The sequence below is a fragment of the Molothrus aeneus genome, chromosome 8 (assembly GCF_037042795.1).
Source record: "Molothrus aeneus isolate 106 chromosome 8, BPBGC_Maene_1.0, whole genome shotgun sequence".
NCBI classification, from domain to species: Eukaryota; Metazoa; Chordata; class Aves; order Passeriformes; family Icteridae; genus Molothrus; species Molothrus aeneus.
In genome coordinates this window covers 19,828,841-19,842,665 of record NC_089653.1, presented here as the reverse complement: position 1 = coordinate 19,842,665, position 13,825 = coordinate 19,828,841, and the positions used below count along the sequence as shown (strand labels likewise).

At 44.5% G+C, this 13,825-nt stretch overlaps 1 protein-coding gene across 1 annotated transcript in view; it reads right to left on the bottom strand.

Annotated features, from left to right (window-relative positions):
- Positions 1–10,729, bottom strand: part of TBC1D12 (TBC1 domain family member 12) — a 41,620-nt gene extending 30,891 nt beyond the window's left edge. Inside the window, 2 exon segments of the mRNA XM_066554205.1 lie at positions 9,722–10,668; positions 10,670–10,729. Coding sequence (XP_066410302.1) covers positions 9,722–10,668; positions 10,670–10,729 — 1,007 coding nt within the window.
- Positions 10,730–13,825: the final 3,096 nt, after the last annotated feature.

Genomic DNA, 13,825 nt, shown 5'->3' with positions numbered 1-13,825 from the left:
TTCTAGTTTTAGCACCTTCTAGACGTAAAGATCTCCTCTTACTCTCTGCACCAAGACAACTCAAAGAATATTCCATACTACCCTCTCCAAAGGAGCTTCAATGTTTGCAATACTCTAAACCTGCAGCCTTAGATGCTACACAAGCAAGCTTTTGGCCTCTGTCCTCTCCCCACCCCTCCAATAAAAACAAATAAAATAAGGAAATGAAAAATCGTACCCAGAAAAACAACCATCCTCAGCAAGACCAAGCTTGTAGTATTTTTTTAAAATTAAATATGTCTCCATTTGTATTAGTGATCAACTAAAGCCTTGGCTACAATAGGTATACCTGAAATTTGATGAACTGTCAAGGACAGTTCTCAAGCTAAGGATTGAGAAGCTGGAAGGAGGTGGCCTCTGGTGTCTTGGAGAGGACAAAGATTGACGGAACTATCATGGAACTGCACTGATGAGACTTAATTAAATCAACTCTCTTATCAAGCTCCTAGTGAATACCAGTCCCAAAGTGGCTTTACAAACTCTGCTGGCAGACCAGTTTTACTACAGGTACACAAACACTTGGGAAGTTTTAAGAGTTGAAAGCGTTGAGCAGTATTACAGAACACTTTGTACAGAACACTCACTGATAAACTGTATTTTACCAGACTACATTCTGCTCCTAACAAAGAGCTGTTGCCCAGGTCAGTTTTACAAGCAGTTCAAGCATTCAAAAACATTCATAAATAAGCAGACACATAAGCAAGCTAACTGATGGGGTTAAATTTCAGAATGGTTTAATACAAATAAAGGAAGAGAATCAACCTTTACTTTTCAGAGTGAAGTAGCAAAGCAGAGCTTTATGCCAGACTGTTCTATCATTTTCGTATTTGATCAGGCAGTTATAAAGCTATTTTGACACTACACCAAACACTAAGGTCAATCTTCTCTAATAATGATCAAAGGTCTCTTACCCACAGCATTTAAAACAAAGTCTTAGATCACAGCTGCGAGAAGTGGAGAATTTTTACCAGTTGACTACAGATATTCTGTGTATCTGTATTTTCTGGTATTTTTTGTATGGCCAGGAATATCTAATCCATCAAAGTCACAATTACTTAATGAGCAACATACTCCAAGCAAAACAATGCTTGAGGAACAAGTGCCCTTCCTCCCACAAACCCACATAATGGGGAAGTGCATTTCTCCTCCTTGCATAGTAATGTCCTACAATCCCTTCTGCTGCATCAGCTCCCACACCCTCCATACCCTGCAAGTCAATCCAGCTCACTAGTCCCACAGAAAACCATCAACACTTTTTTCACTCTCCAGCTTAATGAGCAACAGCAGCTCACAGAGGATCATATAAATACCAGAAGCAGGGATGAAACATTTCCTTTGTTTCCGGACAATAACAAATTCTTCAGTCAGCTCACCAAGATATCTCACAAAGTACAACTCAGTTAAACAAAGCACCTGAAATTGTTCTAGATGTGACTCACTTTCAGTTAAGGCAAAACTCACCAGCTTTATCAGGGCAATCACTATACCTATAGTTCAAATGTTTCTATACAATGTATGCTTTCAAAACAAAGGTGATAAAGATTTCCAGCCTGTGACATGGCCTACAAGTCTGTGAACTGGAAGTTCAAACACAGGGCAGAGTTTTGTTTTGCAGACTGTCCCAGGGGTGATTGTAACTCTGACCAGCCTGGTTAAGGCTCAGTTAATATTTTTCCTTTCTGGTGCCTGACAGAGTGCCTGTCAACTACTCGATTGCACAATGTAGCACTACAAGCACTGGAGCACTTTTGCAGTCACTCAGTGCATTGGGTTTCAGCTGCAACTAGCAATTGCAGCTAGCAATATATTGCAACTAGCAATATATTTTGTCATTGCTTCGGTGATCAATTGCAGAAATACTACAAAACACAAGAATTAATTTTTGATCTATTAGCTGATAGAAGAAGGCAGGGGACTGATTTAATTCAGTTTTGCCTGACATCTTTTCTAAAGATGAGGAAGAAATTTTCCAATCTACCACTCCACTACTTACAGAATTTGAGGAACAGCAAGCAATTTGCAAAACACAGTTTACAACAAGAAAAAGCAAGAATAATAGAATCATTTAGGTTAGAAAAGATCTCTAAGATAATTGAGTCAAACAATTAGCCCAGCACTGTTAGGACCACCACTAAACCATGTCCCTAAGTGTCACACTTACATGACTTTTAAACACTTCCAGGCACGGTGACTCAACCACTTCCTTGGGCAGCCTGTTCCAATGCTTGACTAGCCTTTCAGTGATGGTGCTTTTCCTAATATCCAACCTAAACCTCCCTTGCCACAACTTGAGGCTGTTTCCTCTCATCCTATCACTTGATAAGTGGAAAAAGAAACTGACACCCATGTCACTACAACCTCCTCTCAGGTATTTGTAGAATGACAAGGTCTCCCTTCAGTTTTCTCTTGTCCAAACCACCCCAGTTCCCTCAGCTACCTAAGGCAGACAGATGCCAACCACACAAATACCTTTGATAGCAAGTGGATTGCTTGAGTTTTAAAGCATTCTGGCATCCAGCACACAAACTGCTTCATTACTGCCCAGCAGCAGACAGACAAGATCCTACATTAATGAATGCATTAGGCAGCTGAAGCAACACACACAGGACAGAACTTTCCAAGGTCTGAGGCCTGACCACAGCTAAGCTTAGATTACCTATTCTACAGCTGGCCTTCAGGAAGCTTAGACCAACAAATGTCACAGGCAAGGGGAGCCAACAAGGAAGCTTTTATTATGCTACAGGATCAAAAGACACTCTTTCACTTACCCAAGAGCACATTACAATGCGCACCCAACATAACAATGGAAACTGAACATAGCTTCTTAATAAAGGAGTACCTTGGAGAAGGGAGAAAAATTGTAGGAAAGTACTCCTTTAGGCTACAGCTTTTCAGTCAGGCCATAAGAAAGCAGAAGAGGAATTCAGAAGAACACCAGTCTGAGTGTTTGGCTCTCAGAAGTTCTGAAAGAATAAACTCATCTATGACCATGAAAACTAGTTTTCTACTAATTGAAGTCATAAGTTCACCCACACAACAGCCACACTCTTCTTCAGACTGTTACCCCAATATCGAGCCAGAAGCAAAATGCTCTGCAGGTGGCTTGCACAGCTGACTGGCTTCTGAAAATACAGAGGCAAATTATCAGTCTCTTCTGCAGGCTCTCCTTGTGTTCAGACTTCATTCAAAAATCTGTAGGATTTTTATGCTGGAGCTCTCTCAGACTCTGAGAGGTTTGACTGACCTCGGAAACAGGCTGCAGTACTAGAGAGATGAAGCAGAAACCGTGCTTCGCTTCCTTAGAAAGCAATAATAAAACGATGCACACACAGAAGCTGCAAAGTTTAAAGCAGTGCCAACCACCCAGTTCAATAAACCTAGTCCCCTCCCAGCTGAACAACAAACAAGACCAATTATGATAAATAAAAAAAGACAGATGTTTATATCGTAAACATCTCAGTAGTTCAAATAAATTGAAGAGAGGAGTAACAATTTTTTCATTGACATGAATGAAATGTGACCAAAAACCCTTAAACTCCTTTTTTATTCTTAAGCAATCAGGACAAAATAACTTAATGAATAACTGGAACAGCCAAGAGAGCAAAAACATAGAACTATCATTTTCTTAGAGGCCAGCTGTGATTTAAGTGATCTCCTTTGGTAGTTATTTCCCATGTAAAACATTCTTCTTTTAGTCATAGCCTATTCAGAAGAGATGTTCCATTCACTTTGTCACTACTCTCAATATACTCTGTAAGAAACCCTGTGACCCCAAATAAGCAGAAGAGACCAATGAATGAAAAGGCCTTCAGCAAAATGAAGGGGAGGGGGAGAAGAGAAGATGCTTTCAGATTAAGTTTAAATGCCTCTGTAGAACAGTCCTGAACAAAACAAGCTATGATTCCAACAGTTTGCTGCATACAAAACTGCAATTTAAGCTGTTTGGCTCAAAAAAATCCACACAGTCCCCCACAAAAACACCCTACAGCATTAGTTTAATGAGAACTTACTTCATGAAAATTCATACTAGGATTACAAAACTCCTAGTGCAAATATATGTACCAGTGTAGAATATAACACTGTCCTTTACACTATCAACCAAAGAGAGTAGAAAAATTGCTAACAATACTTTAGGCATTACAGACTGATGAAGACTATACATCGGAGGTTTCAGAATTGACATCTATTCAGTCAGCTTTTTTTCCTTGAGGGGGTAACTGGGGAAAGACTTGCTGCAGACAGAAGCTGGAGCAACATGGCCTTCTGAAACCTATCCAGAATTAAATCAACGTAACATTCTTCTGCTTGAGCTCCTGAAATTTCACTTTGATTTGCTAGTCAACAGACACCCTAACCAAATTGATTCCATGGGTGCGAAGCATCTTATCTATGGTGAAACACCCACTGAAAGTCAGAAACCGGTCAACATGTGAACACAACGTCACAAAATAAATCATTCTTCACAAATGTCAAGGAAGAATCCACAGAGGAGCTTCTCAACTTGATAATATGAATGCCATATCCTATTTTATCAAGTTACTTATGTCTCTAACTCAGGAAAAAAAGAGTACTGTTTGAAGTTGCCCACATATTAGGGTCCAGGTACTCCTGCTTACTTTCTCCAATCAGCTTTAATTCAAAGCAATTATATGTATCCATTTCTTCCCTTAAGTTACAAAATTACTTATAGAAAGCAGAAACAACTGCAGCCAAAAACAGAAGGGAGAAGGGTGCTCTCATGATTTCTCAGGGAAGCTTTTATGTATTCCCTTAACTCTTCTCTGTAATCATCTTTCAATATATATTGACAGTATGGCTGTTACTTTTTTTCATTCGGTTTGTTTTAATCTGGACAATGTAAAACCAACACCAAAATCAAAAATAAAACACGCAGGTTTTTTTCAGTAAGATCTGATCAAGATACAGGCACAGGCAATAGCAGAATAGAAATTAAGCACTGTGAAGTGATCCCATCAATCTGTTTTCTTATCTTTACATGAATGGAAGGTTTAGAAGACCTGTCACAAGGACAACCCGTTCCCACTTGATTCATTTTTGATCAGAAGTCCACTAAAGATTTTTCTTCTCCATAGGTGCCCAGTACATCCCCTGAAGTTTCATGATGATTTATGTATGCAGAGCTTTTCTCTAAGAGAAATGTTAATTCTGGTACTAAACTTTCACAAGACCCATCTAAGTAGATCCCCACGTAGTGCAAAAAGCTGCAAGTGGTACTTTGTAATAAACTGAAATATAAACTACATAGCTAGAGACACTACTGTGTACTGAGAGACAATACTCAGTGAGCCTCCCTGCAACCTTCCAGTCTCTGCCAAGGACATCTGTAAAGGCAAGAAGATCAGCAGCTTTTGAAGGACTACCTACTCAAGGTTGTGTTTACAAAGAGGGAGACAAAGATGTGAGCTTCAGTGATTTCTTAGTGCTTTGTGCCTACAAATATTGACTTCTTTTGACTTTCCATCGCCTCCTCAAGTGAGTATTTTTCAAAACTTCTGGACAACAAACACAATCACTCTGGGCAATGAAGGAAGTAAGAGACTAAAGACATTTTCCATAAGAATATGTGTGCCAAGGAGCCATACATGCTTGTAAACCCTTACACCTATTTCTCACAGCACACTCCAAAGACCTGCAAGAAGTGGCAGTTATGAATTAATCTCATTGTGAATCTTAGGTGAATATTGGAACACAAGTGCTTGGAAAAATGGTGCTCTACTACTAAAAAAGCAAATATCACTGTTGTCAACAGTATGCTTTGAATCAAGGAATAAAAAACTTTGCCAACTACCAGATACCTAAATTTGTCTAGCAAATACACAATTCAGAAAGGTACAATATCTACACAAGCTGAAAAGATGGCTAGTACCTACCTACAGAACTATGAAGTAGAATTCATCTTTAGAAAAGGTTCAGAATCGAGTCTTGCTCTCAGCCCTGGATTACTTGCTGCTGCTTGACCTTTTTGGTTTACTGTTTTGCTCTGCCCCCAAAAGCAGCACATTTAGAGCATACTGTAGTCAAGGTAATAATCATGGCTTTAATTCAACTGTCCATGCAATGTTCCTGCTCACTGAACCATTCTGCACCCAACAGGGATCCAGTAACCCAAGAACAGAGCATTGCCCTTGTAAGCTGCTGTGTACAATGCCTGTATATGACTGCATTATGAATTATACACTACAGGACTACAAAGCAGCAACAGGTGACTTCCAAAATGCCATTTATGGCTCTGACCAAAACAGCAGCACAGTGGATACAACTGACCATAGCCATGCAATTTTCCTTGCCATGACACTCTGCTCCACATACTGATCTACTTGTGGCATCCTACTTCACATGTGAAGAAAAACAAGATGTACAGCAAAACCAATTATTTTTCTGTTAGAAGTTGTTAGTATTGATTTGACAGGCTTAATGATTTGGCAGAAATACAACTTAAGATTCCAAGGCCATATATCAAACCTAATACTCACTTGAAAAAAAGGTCCTAGTCACCAATGCAAACTTTCTCAGGATCTTAAAGTAATTATTAATGACAATCTCAAGGGCACAGCCACTCTCCCTGTCACAGAGTTTGGATAAGATGCATCTGATGACAGCTGCTTGGTTTTTCCCCCACCTCACCTCATCAGTTTTCTCTCTGGTTCAGTGAATGAAGACAGACAATTAACATGGATTATTTCAAAGAACTATGAAGCAGGTCATTCTGATAACTGAAGAGCTGGGAACAAGCTGGAACAGCTGGAAACAGCAGCCTCCTAACCCAGATCTGTCTGATCAAACTGTTTGGTCACAGCAATTACAACAATAAAGCTGGAGGCAGTAGGACTTCCTTTGCCTTCTCTTTTTTAAGTATCTGCAAGAAATGTCCAGCTTTTAGAATAATTTCCATATAATTATGGCTATTAGAAAAACACAATGGGAAATACCAAATTTTAGACAGTTTGCAAACTCAACAAAGAGCATTACAAGCACAAAACATCCTAGATACATGGGTTGCTGGGCTACCCATGTAGCACATCCAGTACCTTTTGGGTTTTCTTTTTTTACATTGTGGGAGCAGCTACACTCTGACAAAACACAAATGAGTTGCTCTCTCTCAGGTACACAGCCACTTGGTACAACTCAAACTCTGGGGAGCAACATCATTTATGAGCCTGTGCACATTCACAAATACAAGCAACCTTCTCCTGAGAACTTAAGGAAGTAGAGTTGCTACAAACATTCAAACACAGGACAATTTTTTATACCATTTCAGTTCTTATTACTGACATCCTCTTTTTAAGAACTATAGGATAACTCACTTACATTGGCAACTTTAAATTAATCTGGACAGTTTAAAATAAAAGTGAGAAGTCTAAGCTTTTGAATTACAGGTTCAGAAGAAAAGAACTAACTACTGAAAAAGTTATAAAAGTTTTATTACCACTTTTCATAACGGATATTACCCATTCTAGTATTTATTTATCTAGAGACAAATCCGTCAAGCAAGACAAGTTTGAAAATTTTTTCAAAGAAAATCACTGGAAGTTTTCATTAGTCAATCTCATTTTGGCTTATGAGATTAAATCAACTGTAACTAAGGCTCTTTTATGAATGTATAGGCAGAACAGAAGGTAGCCAGTATTGCTCACCAGGCCAAATGCACCAGAGGCACAGCCAGCTGGGCCAGTCAGGCACTGTGAAACGGGATTTCCTGAGAGCCACTCTTCCACTGAGGTGTCTGTACTATAGCTTTTGTCAGGATAGAAGCAATTACACTTTTTCATCTATTACCCAAGCCTTTACTAAAACCAGCAAATATCAATGTATATTGACCACTTCTGCTGTACACCAAGTTCAAACTTTTCTACTGTCCAGGTTTTATCTGGGATAGAGTTAATTTCTTCCCAGTAGCTGGTACGGAGCTCTGTTTTGGATTCAGTACTGGAACAATGTTGATAACACACTGATGTTTTGTTTGTTGCTAAGTTGTGCTTATCCTAAGTCAAGGACTGTGTCTCATGCTCTGCCAGTGAGGAAGCACACAAAAAGCTGAGAGGGAGTATAGCTGGGACAGGTGATCCAAACTGGCCAAAAGGATTCCACACTATAAAAACCTAATGCACAGAACATAAACTGAGGGAGTTACCCAGAAGAGGCTGATCAGTGTGTGGGGAAAGGGTCTGGCACTAATCAGTGGGTGGTGAGCAATTGTGTTGTGCATCACTCAGGCTTTTCTTTATATTATCATTATAATTTTTACTATTATATTTTACTTTGCTTAAATTACCAAATTTTTCTTATCTCGACCTACAAGTTTTACTTTTGATTTTTCTTCCCATTTCACAGGGGCCAGGGGTGAAAGGGGTGGAAAACAAGAAGCTGTGTAGTGCTTAGTTACTACCTGGGGTTAAACCACAGCATCTATGAGGAAAATGCTCCATAATTTCAATCAATTATTGATTTGGGGCAAAAAGCAACAACATAAATGTTACTGGTAGATGTGCTCAAGTAGTGAGGCAAAAGGAAGGTAATATCACAGAATATTCTGACTTAAAAGGGTCATCAAGTCCAACTCTTTAAGTGAATGGCTCAGACAGGGACTGAATTCACAACCTTGGCCTTATTAGCACCATTCTCCAACCAACTGAGCTACTCTCATACAATATACTGCAGTCCACATAACATGAGGAAAAAGGAACGAAAGCATGGGATGGAAGATCACTAATATGGAATAGCAGGAATCTCTCAGTCCATCCCTGAAACAAAGTGTGTGCACAGAACTTATTCTTCAACTGCTACTATTTTTATCCTCAAGAAACCATCTCCCCCTTTCCTGAGAGTTGGCAGAGGGAGCCCATTTCTCCATTTGGGATCCCACTTTGAGATCAAACCTCTCCCATCTCAATTCTTCAGTTAATAAATTAATCTTATTCTGTCATCTTAAAACACTTAGAGACCTACTGTCCTATCAGCGACTTGAACAACAACTATAACTCCTGGGTTTGGGAGACTTAAAACTGCTGGAAATTATATAGAGTGTGCTATAAATTACTATGGTCCAGCTGCACCTCCTGTGTAGTATGCTAAAGAGTGAGTAATGCGACAGAGATCCTAGGCGACAAAGCTGGATGTCCCACAGCTTTCGGTTTTGTGCTAGAAACTTAACACAATTCAATTCAAGCACAAAGCATAGTCCTTGAAGTTTTCAACACCACACTTAGAACTAAATAAGTAAACTATCTACACCCTCAACAAGTAGGAAATGCTTTATAACACTTGGCAATTTCCACGACGATTTGAAAGGCGTTTCCACCACCACCAACTTCCACTTTATTCTCCAAGCGGTTTAATGAGTACCACTGTGATCGTTCAGACAGCGATATGCCCTGGTACAGGAAGCAAATTCCAGCTTGAAGTCCATGTAGCTCGTAGTAGTAAAAGGGTCTTTATCATCTTACTGTCGCGTCCAAAGCCTCTATCCTGCCCTAAGAGTATCTGCTTGCTAGCGAAAGAGCTCGTCAGGGTCGGAATTCGTGCAAGACCCTGCTGCCCCGAGCCCCGCTCCTGCACAAGAGCCCACGGCCGCCCGTGACCCGGCCGGCAGACCCGCATCCATCCCCCTGGCCCCAGGCTCTGCCGGGCACGGCCTCACCGGCCCCGCCGCCGGCTCCTTTACCTGGTGAAGAACTCGGCGAAGCTGCTGCCGGCGCCGGCGATGCCCACCCGGTGCCGGGCCCTCTCCGCGGGCTCCTGCGGCGGCGGGGCCGGCTCGGCGGGCGCGGTCCCTCCGTGGGGCAGGTGCTCCGGGGCGCTGCGGCGGCGGCTCACCTCGTACGTGTTGCGGGAGTTCAGGTTCACGTCCGTGAAGCCGAGGGGCGCCGGGGGCAGGGCAGCGGGCTCTGCCCGGTCCCAGCAGGTCCGCGCGGCGGGGGCGGCGAGCGCCCGGCTGCCGGCGTCGCCCCCCGGGCTGCGAGGCGGCGAGGGACTCTCGGCCGCCGCCCCCCCGCGCCGCTCCGCCTCGCTCCGCAGCCGGCAGCTCCTCAGCGGCTCTTCCAAGGCGGTTCCCAAGGGGACGCCTCCCGCCGGGCAGGAGAGGAAGCCCCCGTTCTGCAGTTTCGCTTCCTCCTCCTCCGGCCCCGGCTCATCCCGTCTTGCCCGAGGGGGTGGCGGCGGCGGCTCCTGCGGCGGCAGCAGGAAGCCGACGTCCCCGTTGGTCATCCTCCCGCAGGGGCCCACGGCGCAGGCGGCTCCGTTCGCGGGCTTCTCAGGGCAGCGCTTCCCACTCGCCGCCGCGGCGGGGCCGAGCGCCGCCAGGTACCGCTGCAGCAGCCGCTCCTGCCCCGGCCCGCCGCTCCGCCGGCTCGAGCCCCGGCTCCCATCCCGCTCCCCGTCCTCCTCCTCCTCCGCCGCCTCTTCCTCCGCCGCCTCCTGCCGGCCCGCGGGAAACACGGCTGCGCCGCCCGGAGCTCCGGCATCGTCCGGCCCCACCATTTGCCGCCGCGGAGCCCCGGGGGCGCGGCGGGGGCCGGGGCGCGCGCGCCTTCCTCCGCACCGGCGGCGCCGCGAGCGCTGGCAGCCGGCGCCGCTCCGCGCGTCGGGCAGCGGCCTCGGCGGGGGGCGGGCGGGCCCGGCACACGCAGGCGCGCGGCGCCGGCGGCGGCCCTTCCTCCCGGAAAGTCACCATAGAGAGGCCGGGCAGGAAGCGCCCGCCCGCTCGCCCTCCCGGCAGGGCCGCACCCGGAACCATAGAGATGCCACCCAGACGGGCCCTCGCCCGCCAGGGGCGCTGTGGAGGCCGCGCCGCGCCCCCGGTACCGTGTTCCGCCTAGGGGCTGGCAGCATGGACCGCGTTCCGCCGATGTGCCGCGGCTGCGGAAAGCTCAGCCCGGCCGCCTCATCCCTCCGTTCCTGCCCCAGAGCCGCCCGGGCTGGGATTGAGCGAACTGTCCCGGCTGCACACGCACTGCACACAGGCAGGCTCCGAGCGGCGCGGCGGAGGGCCCGGGGAGCCCCGGCACCGCTGCCCCCGCGGCGGCCGAGCTGTGGGCACGAGAGACGGGCAGGGCAGGGCAGCATCGCTTTTCGGAGGAGACGGGACCTACCTGAGCTCTGGGGGAAACGGGACGGGGAGAAAAGGGAAATGACATCGGCACTTCGAAATCCTGGGGTGAATCCTCTCCTGAGCAAGGGATGGGATGTCACAACTCCTCCGGTTAACGCTGGAGAGGCGGATGGAGGGCATTTACGGGTCCCATCAGCTCTGTTTCCCACCACATTTCTCAGAGAAAAACCAAATTATTACAGTCCCTTCGGCCCGGCAGGAGAGCAAGGCCACAAGTCAAAGAAGAGGTAAAGAGACTTCAAGTGCCCAATAAATATTTCCAGGATTGCCTATCCTTCGAATATGACATCTGAACTGCTTGTGAGAACACTTTGTATGCTACTTTGGTCAAAAGAAACCATTAACAAAGATGAACTAATTAAGCTTTTTTGTTAGCTAAAGCTTTCTAATTAAGGTTTTGCTGTAACTAAGATGGTAGGCTTTTTGTTCTCCACCCTGATTTGGGTCATCTCAGACACATGGAGACTGATCACTCTGCCTGCTGAGTGAGCGTACATCCTAGGTGCTACAGAGGCTCTCCAGCTTTTACCAGTGAGAAATTCTGGTTTAAGGAAACATTCAGATCCAGAGAGTGTCTGTGATCATTCTCAACAGAGTGTTCATTGTTTACCTGGGATGCTCTATGGCAGTGTCACCCTTGAACAGACCCTCAGTGATTTCATTAATGCAGCAGCAGCAAAGCATTCCTAGATGTTAAACAAGCTGAGTGAAATGGAGACTGGCCTGAGGGTGTGACATAGGGCTGGGTTGTGCTGCACCAATTTCAGTCAGTGCAGCAGGGGCAGCTGGTAATTGTGCCAGGGCTTCCAAAGGATAGCATATTGTGTTGCACAAAATAAGACCATTTGGTTCATTGGATTTGCATTGATTTCCACCTCCAGGACTGCTGTGGTTTAATCCCAGACAGCAGCTAAGGCCCACACACCCATTCACTCAATCTCCCCGTGGGATGGGGGAGGTGTAAAACTAAGGAAATCCATAGGTTGAGACAGTTTAACAGGTAAAGCAAAAGCTGTGCACACAAGCAAAACAAAGCAGGGAATTAATTCAGCACTTCCCATCATCAGGCAAATGTTCAGCCAGTTCAGCTCAGTCTGATTTGAATGAGTAAGGATGAGCAGGTAGTTTGCAAAATGTTGTTAGCAATTCACAGGGAAGAAGTGGGACTAAATAGCAGATTATGAATGAGAAAGTGTAATTTATAATTTGTTCCCAAAGACTGAGAAAAAACAGCAGTCTGTAAAAAAACCTGAACAACAAACTGTGTAACTCATAAGCCAATGCCCACCACTAACTTCTCATTATCAAAAGGACAACATAACAAGGATTCAAATATTAGTCTAACTCTTGTGCAATCAATGCTGCTCACTGAAATACCCACTGTAACAGGTACACCATAACCAATACACAGCTGATGGTTTCTCAGAGCTGTTTCATTACTTCTGTAATTAAAACATGGAATGGCTTCCTCAAATCAATGTATAGGAAGAGCTGTTCCCTAGGGCTCCCAAAACCTCAGATGTTCTTCTATTTACAATATAGTTGTGATCTCTGGCAGTTCACTCCCAAGGCTTTCACTCCTTTGGAAATGCTGCTTTGGAAAGAACATCTTGCAGCCCACTAATAGCAGTTTGCATGTTTAATACAAAGCCCTCTGGACAAGATCTCATCGCAGAGTGTAACTAACAATTCATTTAGTTGTTTGGCAGACTCCTGCACACTGAAAGCTTCTCCTTGGCACACTCCCAGTCCTGCTGCAGTCCTAGAATTAAATTACACTGCCTGTGGATCAAACACTCTGTATACCTGTATTAAGGCAGTTCAGTCTGTATTACTTTGCTTGAGTATGTTTATGCTTGTGGTGGTTCAAACAGTGCCAAAAACAGTGCTATAGGCTAAGCTGTAGTTGTCATTGCTCTATTGGGCACCAGGAACCTTTCCAGATTATTAACAGTCACTGGAAGACTCTCTCTCCTTCCATGTAATCTCCATGTTTCCCACTGCCAGACAGGGCAAATTAGATTATATACCTATATATAGACTTCTGTTTCCTTCTGGCTATCACCATCAAAATACAGAAAAGCCAAAGACTCCAATGTATCCAAATGTTCGTGGTTTAAATATCATTAAATCCATATGGACAGAGAGTTACCTAGAAATCGCCCTTATCTGAAACCAGGTTAAAATAGAAACAAAAAGAAATATTTATTACCACATCCAAAGCAGATTTGTTATAACACAGATTCTTAACAATGTAGAAGATATTAATGAAAGAAATTTAAAATCCACTTCTGTTATGATCCAAAACTCTTTTGCTTTTCCCTTTCTATCCAGTTAACCAATTAGACCTGATCCACAGTCTCTGTCCATGTCTGCCAGAAACCTCATGATGTGTTCACAGACTTCAAGTTTTCTCTTCCTTTTTGTACAAATTCACCCCTTGAGATGCACAAAAATGGGCAGAGAACAGACACAGATGAAGCAGAAGAAAAGGAACAAATAAGTGTCAACAGGCAACACAGGACCTCATGTTCCTCAGCCTGAGATTGTCACTTGCTCAGGCAGTAGCTCTGTGTGGTTAGGGGAGGCATCTTTTTGGGATGAAGTGAAAAGGGGGTCACTGAATGAGGAGATGATCTGAGCCCATTTGTCCTGTCC